Source organism: Uloborus diversus, unplaced genomic scaffold (assembly GCF_026930045.1).
Source record: "Uloborus diversus isolate 005 unplaced genomic scaffold, Udiv.v.3.1 scaffold_14, whole genome shotgun sequence".
Classification (NCBI taxonomy): domain Eukaryota; kingdom Metazoa; phylum Arthropoda; class Arachnida; order Araneae; family Uloboridae; genus Uloborus; species Uloborus diversus.
The window spans coordinates 5,937,836-5,946,942 of record NW_026558098.1 but is presented as its reverse complement, the minus strand read 5'-3'; the positions used below and the strand labels follow the sequence as shown (position 1 = coordinate 5,946,942).

Below are 9,107 nucleotides of genomic sequence, written 5' to 3'. Positions count from 1 at the left end.
CGGTTGCAGTTAAAACAAAGTTGATAGGAAACATCAAATGGAAGGAAATAAATCTGGAGGGAGCAGTCGCCAGAAAATGTGTGCTTCTAACGTTGTTTTATTTTATTTAACTTTCTGCCTCCGTGGCTTTGTGGTAGAAGCAGTGGCGTAGCGTAGGGGGCAAAGGGGGCCCTCACTAAACGTTAAATCCCGGTTAACACAAATTTTCCATTTCAACAGCGCCTGCGCGCAGACTTTCACATAAATTACCGAAAATGGGGGGTGAAAAATTACTCGCAATTAGTAATGTTATGTATCGTTGGAAAGGGAAGATTTTTCCGCGTTCTACGCAATTTGTCCCAACGCTCTAACTTAATTGCGGCGGGCGTTATTTTTATCTCGAATTTGTTTAGGCTTAGCTGAAATTTAGGCACTACTTTCTTCATTAAATTTATCAATAAAAGTGAAGGAATTGTCCTACAGTTTTCTTTTTGACACCATTGAAAAGAGCTACCTTTTTTACTCGAGACCTAACTCGACCTACGGTCGGAAGTTTAACCCACTATCGCCATTAGAAAGAAAGTTACAAGCGAATTAAATGAAGTTCAAGAATCTGTTCTCTATTTAAGTTTTCAACCATTTTATTTTGCGTTTCCACGGTAACGCTTTTTGAATCCATTATTTCCATCTTTCTCATTTTCAATTCTAAAACTTATTTTATTTTGTGTTTCCATGGTTACGCTTTTTAAATCCATCTTTCTCATTTTATTTTAATTTCTTAAAAGTATTTTAATACCTGTCGCCATTGCTTGGAGGAGAAATTTTGCATAATGATTTTTTTCTTTTATTTATGCCTGATTGTTGAATATACGTCACTTGACACAATTTTTGTTTTCAAAATAGACCGGGCAACGCAGCTAGTTTATCATAAACGTAAAACACGTTGTGTACTTCAAAAATGATTGGAACATGAGTATAGATATCTGTCTTTTGCGGATGTTTTACGTTAGGCGTAAACAGCTTAGTATGATACATTTTCATTTAGGTTGAGGGTACGGCTTTGTATTTAAAAATTTGGTCTTGAAAATGGCCTTTGTTTGATAGAAAATCAGACTCCGAATCCATTAATAATTAAGACGCAAAACCCAATCTTCACTGAGGCCTAAAAACTAAATCAGAGAAAGCTTTGTGATTTCGAATTTTTATCTGTTGCCATCTCATATTTATTAACAAATTTAAAATGCTTGTAATTAATTTTAGCAAGATTTTTGAAATCAGCCAAGTCCACGCGCAAGCGCAGTTGAAATGGCAAATTTGTGATAACCCGGATTTAACGTCGAGTGGGGCACTCGCTCCGGGCGACACTTTGCTAGGGGCGGCAAATTCTGTAACACTATATTAACATCAAAAAGGCTTTTTTTTTTTTATTTTTTAAGACGGCGCTTCGCTAGTGATGTTTCACTAAATAAACATAAAAATGTCATTTTTTTTTATACTTTTCAGTTATAACTTGTCTCAGGAAATTTTTCTCGTTGAGGCACGAGCACGAAATACTCAGGGCCGGATTACTCTAAATAGGCAATATAGGCAGTAGCCTAGGGGCCCCGAGGTTCTGAGGGGCCCGGAAGAAATATCAAAGTTGAAAAAACAAAAAAAAAAGTTATATTTTCCTCAAAACAAAAAAAAAGTGGGGACTTCTTCCTCGTTTGTACACAATAAAAACATGTGCACTCTAGGGGGCCCCATCACTTCTAATGCCTATTGGCCACCGAATCCTTGATCCGGCCCTGGAAATACTGGATACTGATATGCATGCGGACCATTATCTCTGGTGCTGTCAGAGAAAGACGAGAAGAGGGAAGACAATCTCGTTGGAGAGGATTATAAATCACAAAGATCAAAGGAAAGGCAGGGGCGGACTGGGTCCCCCAAGAGGGCGCTAATCATAACTATCAAAAGGCACGAGAGAACCGAGGTTCAAGGGCGCAAAGGTTTTAAAAATACAAGAATAAACGAAAGCGCAGAGGTTTGAGGGCATGAAAAAACGAAGGCGCACTGGTTCAAAGGTGCCAAAAATAAATAAAGTAAACGGAGTCGCACAGGTTTGAGGGAGCCAAAAAAAAAAAAAACGGAGACACACAAAGGATGTCCGAGGGCGCATCGGCCCGCAGGCCAGTCCACCCCTGCAAGCTGTCACTGCCTTAACTAACCTGATAGCTCCTCCACGAGTTTCCCTTGACGGGACTAAAAAACCGTATGCTCTTTTTTTTTTTTTTTGCTCTCTCTCAAACCTGAGCACTTTTTTTTTTTATGCTCCTCGAGTTTTTTTTTTTTTCTTTTGCGCCATCCCCTAGAACCGGTTCGCTTGTTTCTTTTCGCGCGCTCAAACTTGTATGTCTTCGGGGTTTTTTTTCTCTTTTTTTGCTCTCTCAAACCTGCAGCGTCTTCTCTTTTTTTGCGTCCTTAATCCTGAGTGCCTCCGTATTTTTTTTTTTTTTTTTTTTTTTGCACTCTTAACCCTGAGCGCCTTTGCGTGCGTGTGTGTGTGTGTTTCGCCCTCGAACCTTTTTTCCTATTTTAATTCATTCATGCCCTCAAATGTGTGCGCTTTCGTTCTCTTTTCTTTGTGCCCTCCCCTCGAACTATGCGCATGTTTCTTTTTGCTCCCTCAAACCAGTGCGACTTTTTAATATTTTTATTTGGTCTTTTAATTGGTGCGCCTTTGTGTGTGTGTTTTTTTTTTTTTTTTTTTTGCGCCCTTTGAGAGTCAAGGTTGGCGTCCTTTTAGGGAATCTACTCCGGCCCAGGTAGAAAGATCCATTTTTGGGTACAAAACGTAATTTTCGAATAAAAAGAGAACTATTCACCGAAATTTTTTCAAAAATGTCTACAAAACTTCCCAGCACTAACCTAGATAAACTGAAAATTTTGACGAAATCGGTCCGGTAGTTTCTGAATTTACCCCGTATATATACATCTGGATTTTTTGTTTTATTTATATAAAGAAGATATTAATGCTAAATTATAGGCACACTTAATCTCATTCGTTATCTCCAGTGTGATCTTAACTTCAATAAATACACTTAATCCGGGAAGGTTTGTGACTGAAGATCTGTGACTTATATGCAACATAAGGTGCTTCAAGATATATTCCTTTTTTGAATTTATATTTATTTCATTCCAGTTATTGATTTATTTATATTTATTTTTAGTATTATTTTTTTGGACATGGAGCTCATAGAAGTGAAGCCGATACTTGGATTTTACATCGAATAATAAATGATTGTACATCAAAAAGTACAATCGAAAACACACTGGACAGTTCAATTCGATGATTTTTTAAATATAATATCTATAGGCTTTTCCCCAGTGTGGAATCTCAAATGAATTTTTAAAGATGAAGCCTGAGAAAATGTCTATGAACAAGATTCACACCGATAAGGCTTTTCCCCAGTATGCACTTTCAAGTGTCTCGTGAAGCTTGTGGAAACGGTAAACGTCTTTGAACAGTATTCACACGAATAAGGCTTTTCCCCAGTATGAAGTCGCAAATGCTTCTTAAAGTGTGAAGCCGTAGAAAATGTCTTTGAACAAAGGCTTTCGAACAATATTCACACGAAGAAGCTTTTTCACACCTGTGCATTCTCATATGTGTTTATTATCCTTTATTGGTCGGAAAAAAGTTTTTAAATATTATTCACAGGAATCGAGTTTTTCGCCAGCGTGAAGTCTCGAGTGTTGCTTTAAGGTGGAAGCTCGAGAAAATGCCTTTGAACAAGTTTCACACGAATAATTTTTTTCCTTAGTGTGGACAAGCAAATGTCTCTTTAAGTCAGAACCCACAGAAAAGGCTTTTGAACAATATTCACATGCATAAGGCTTTTCCCCAGTGTGGAATCTCAAATGTATTTTCAAATATGAAGCCTGAGAAAATGCCTTTGAACAAGATTCACACCGATAAGGCTTTTCCCCAGTATGCACTTTCAAGTGTCTCGTCAAGCTTGTGGAAACGGTAAATGCCTTTGAACAGTACTCACACGAATAAGGCTTTTCCCCAGTATGAAATCGCAAATGCTTCTTAAAGTGCGAAGCCGTAGAAAATGTCTTTGAACAATAATCACACCGATAAGGCTTTTCCCCAGTATGGACACGCAAATGTCTCTTTAAGTCTGGACCCTTTGAAAAGGCTTTTGAACAATATTCACACGAATAAGGCTTTTCCCCGCTGTGCACTCTCATGTGTGTTACTAAGTTTGCAGACAGAGAGAATGACTTGGAGCAATGTTTGCAAGTATATGGTTTCTCGCCAGTATGAACTCTCGTGTGTCTCATTAAGTTGCAAACCTCAGAAAATACCTTTGAACAAGATTCACACCGATAAGGCTTTTCCCCAGAATGCATTCTCAGATGTTTTTTCAAGCCTGTAGAGGAAGTAAATGTCCGGGAACAACGTTCACAGGGATAGTTCTTTTTGACAGTATGGATTTCCATATGTCTCTCTAAGGGCCTGTTCACATATCGACCGTCCGTTCCGTCCATCACGTTTCTTTCCTCCAGAACCAGCTTTTCTTTGCTGGTTGCCATGACAGCAAGCCGTCTTGGACGGGATCGGTTTCGATCAGAAGAACCTTGATATCTGACGGCCGTCAAAAGTAGGACAGCATTTCATGGGTTCCCGCCAAGCAGCGCGCTCTTTTCTCTGGTGGGTGAGTTCAGCCATGTGATTGATGTGCGGTGACCGCATGTGAATGCTACTCTGTTTTCGTCGGCAGTCCGTCACGGCAAAAAACGGGAAGGACGGAACGGACGGCCGATAAGTGAACTGCCCTTAAGTAAGAAACATCAGAAAACGACTTCGAACAATATGCATATGAATGAGTCCCAGTATGAACGTGTAAATGGCTCTTAAAATATGAACGTTTAGAAAGTGTCGTTGAACAACATTCACACATAATAGGTTTTCCGCCAGTTTGTGTACTCAAATTTGAAGATTGAGTGAATGTTTTTGATGGTTAGTTAAGCTTACTGGAGGGTAATCAACGGTCAGTTGAGCTTTCTGGCTGGTCACAAAAGCTGATCCAACGTTTGGTACAGCATACTGGTGGGTATCCAAGGGTCAGTCGAGCTTACTGGCGGGTCACAAAAGCTGATCCAACGTTTGGTACAGCATAATGGTAGGTACCCAAGGGTCAGTTGAGCTTACTGGTGGGTACCAAACACTCACCTGAGCTTACTGAAAGTCACACGAAAACGATTTTTTACCATTATAGGATCCCATACGAATCGCTAAACCTGAGGCGTCAGAAAATGGCTTCGAATAATCTTCACAAGAATCTGGTTTTTCGACAGGTTCACATGAATGCTGTTTTTCACAAACACGGATCTGTGAACGATATGCCATTACCAAAGTGTTATAGTACGTCTGCACAAAGTTTATTTTTGCAGACCAATTTTCAAAAAATTTAATCAATGATCAAGTGTTTCAAAATGATTTCAGTTAGAAATCGGAAAAATGTTGTGTTTTCCAAATAACTCTTATATCTGTTGGTTCAAAAATTTTACCCAAACACTTGAGCAAACTTCAAAATTAATTTCAGAAAAATATAAAGCAGATTGAAATTTTTATATTAACACTCATTCACTGATTTTGTTATCTCACTCTTTCGAATAAGAGTTGCATCAAAATTTTTGCAATAGAAAGGGACGTTTACGAAAACTTGATTTTTAGACCGTAAGTCTATTTTTCGTCATTAGCCAGCTTGATAAGTTTTAAAAATACTTCACTTTACATTGATGTGATTTCGTTCATAGATTCATGTAACCGGAGGTCTAAAGAAAAAATACTGGAATACAAATAGACTTAGAAATCAGTTCGATTGTTTTCTTTTTAGAGTGTTAAGAAGCAATAACTTTTTAAAAGGTCGGGTGTACTGAGTGAATTCTTTCAACGTGCTTTAATGATATATGATGAGCACAAGCAAAAAAGTCCAATAATTGATATTTGAATGCAGGTTAGTAACGGACTAATTCTTGGTGACGTTACAGAAAAGATTGGGTTCTTAGCAGCACACACTTCTGTACATCAGCAAGAAAACACTTTTGCTTTTCCTTTGTTTGTTCTGCGAAGGAAGCACGGCTTTTCATTTTGAGTCAGAGTTCAAGACATTTGTACTCGAGTTGAAAACCTTGGAAAAAAAAAATTCGATTCACTCGTCTATCAGCAGAGGAGTGGAGATGCACGATTAGAGGCAGGGATGTACTGTTAGAGGTGAAAATTTATATAGCTGCTGAAGTCTGATGTCACGCAGTCGAGATTCATGCTGAAAATTATGAAAAAAATTAGATTATGATGAAAAAAGAAGGAAAAAATTATGTAACCACATTACGTGAAAAAAAAAAAAAATTGTAAACCCCCTATGACCGAATAAAATACAGCACCGTTTATTCATTTTTGAAGGGACTGTATGAAGAAAGCGTACACTGTTTAAAAAAAATCCTGAAATTTTACGGAGAAAGTTACTGACATCCATGTTGCCAGGAAATTATTCAAAAAATTTGCTAAAATTAATTACAAACATTTTAAATTTGGTAATAAATATGAGATGGCAACAGATAAAAATTAGAAATCACAAAGTTTTCTCTAATTTAGTTTTTAGGCCTCGGTAAAGATTGAATTTTTGCGTCTTAATTATTAATGGATTCGGTGTCGGATTTGTCCGTCCTTTTTCGGGACCAAATTTTTAACCTCAGAAGAGCGTACTAGAATTGCAGCATCACTTCTAATACAAAGCCGAACCCTCAACCTAAATAAAAATGTATAATACTAAATTGTTTAAGCCTAACGTAAAATACCGAAAAAGACGGAATCTGTACTAATATTCCTATCATTTTTGAAGTACACAACGTGTTTTACATTTATGTTAAATAAATATTTCCAAACTAATAAATATTGAAGTGTCATTTTTCTCTTAATATTATCAGTTATTCATTTCCGTAGTTTCATATAATACATCACGAAATCGCTGTGAAAATATTCTAAACGCATTCATTAATTTGGTGAGACTCTCGCTCAGCCTAAATATAACGACGAAATCTTAACACAGAAAGCCCAAAAAGCTAAGTCCGCGCGCAAGCGCAGTTGAAAGGGCAAATTTGTGATAACCGGGATTTAACGTCTAGTTGTTTCCGTCAGCGCAGTCATCTTCTAATATTTTTTTCTGTTAGTGGAAACCCAGCTTCATCCACCGGTGCCACATTTAAAAGCTCTGACCATCTTCGGTATCTTTCAGCGTGATTTTTATTCACTGAGAATCTGCACACTAGTTAGATAGATAAGATAGATAGATAAGATTTATTAACAAAACAAAATACACATACATAACAGTAAGCAAAATAAAATAAAGTAAAGTTAAAAAACTTACAAATTATAAAACATAAATTACAAACGTCATAATAAAACATTAAGAAAATCTTGACCATAGTTCAACATGAGTTAGTAGTAAATTCAACACTAAAGAGCGCCAAAGGCACTGTCCGCAGTGTTTTTTAATTGGTTTAGTATGGAGTACAAACACAAATATGTATTAACAATAATATTGTTACAAATTCTGTAAATAATAATTATTGTAGTAACGTAACCTGTAAATAGTTTCCCGTAATGAATATACAACCCCTTAACATATGGCTAAAGTATACGACCCCCTTATTTCTTTTTTTTTGTTCATTGATAAAAAAAATGATAACGGTCTACTGTATTCCAGAAGCGTTTGGAATATTTGAGAGATTTCTTTCGATGTTTATAAAAGGGTCCCGCGTGATAAAGAGTTTCGTTTCGATTGAGATTTCGAACTGAGAGCGTATTTGCTCTGTTTATAGCGAGGCATTTCGCTGTGTTGTTTTCGTATTTGGAAGTAAATACGTGTGTAACCGTTAAGTTTACGGTGTTGAGTGATATTTGCTTAATTGCTGATGATTAATTTAGCAATTGTTAACGATTTCTACTGTACATAGTGTAAATAAAGCTCCTGTGTTTTTATCAAGAACTCTGTCTTCATTTCGAGAAGTTGGAAGCCTCACAGAATCCGTTACAATATTTACAAATTAATTTTACACGAGTAGTAAAAATTTTATACAAAACAATTATTGGACTGTTTGACTCCAAAAAAAAAACACAATAACTCGCATTGAAACATTCAATAGTATAAAAAATACAATACAAAATCCCCCCCCCCCGGTTGGCAAAGTCAGTATATTTTATCAGCTAAAAGTTAATTATTGATAGAATGTCGTTATTTAAGTTGAGTCGTATGTTAAGTTGTCGTTATTTAGTTAGAGCACTTGTTTCCTTACTTTTTAAAATCCAGTCCTAAATATGAGAAAACTTGCACATGGAACTCTTTTTTGAGCAAGCGCGATTGCTTATTGTTCTCATTTGACTGTTTTTTGATGTCCTTTGATTTTATTTTCGCACCGCCACCCTCTGCAGCATCACCGTCGACCGGGTAGTCACGATGCTGCTCCTATAGCGAAAGCCGTCTCCAGGTTGCATCCATATCCTACACACACACGCACACATACACACACACAAACACATGCACACACATATACATGCATACATACAGACACCTACACATACACACACACAAAAACATACGCACATACACACAACTACCCACACATTCATGCATACATACAGACACCTACTCAAACACACACACACAAAAACACACATACACACAACTACCCACACATTCATGCCTGCACACTGACACAAACACATATGCCTACACACACATACCCCCCCCCACACACACATTCATACACACAACTACCCACACACTTATGCCAGCACACAGACACAAACACGCATGCCTACACACACATACACATACCCCCACACACAAACACACATACCCGCCACACACAAACACACACGCCCACATACACACACTCGTGATTGCGAAAAACATAATTTGAATTCAAGGTGTCAAAATTCAAATTAATTTTTTTTTCAATTGACTATCTTTATGGTCGCCATACTGTGGCGGGCATCTGTAAGAGGATCGGTGGTACCTGAGGGCATAAGATTAAAACCGTTCATAAAAAGGTACACATTTCTGTAAAATGCA

The 9,107-nt window shown here is 37.3% G+C and overlaps 1 protein-coding gene across 1 annotated transcript; it reads right to left on the bottom strand.

Annotated features, from left to right (window-relative positions):
- Positions 1-2,763: 2,763 nt before the first annotated feature.
- Positions 2,764-4,897, bottom strand: LOC129232812 (zinc finger protein 239-like). The gene has a single exon (XM_054866910.1). The coding sequence runs from the start codon at positions 4,561-4,563 to the stop codon at positions 3,673-3,675; it is 891 nt and encodes a 296-aa protein (XP_054722885.1). The 5' UTR covers positions 4,564-4,897; the 3' UTR covers positions 2,764-3,672.
- Positions 4,898-9,107: the final 4,210 nt, after the last annotated feature.

Excerpts from the sequence above, each read along its gene's own strand:
- LOC129232812 (XM_054866910.1), bottom strand. The coding sequence starts at position 4,563 with ATGGCAACCAGCAAAGAAAAGCTGGTTCTGGAGGAAAGAAACGTGATG.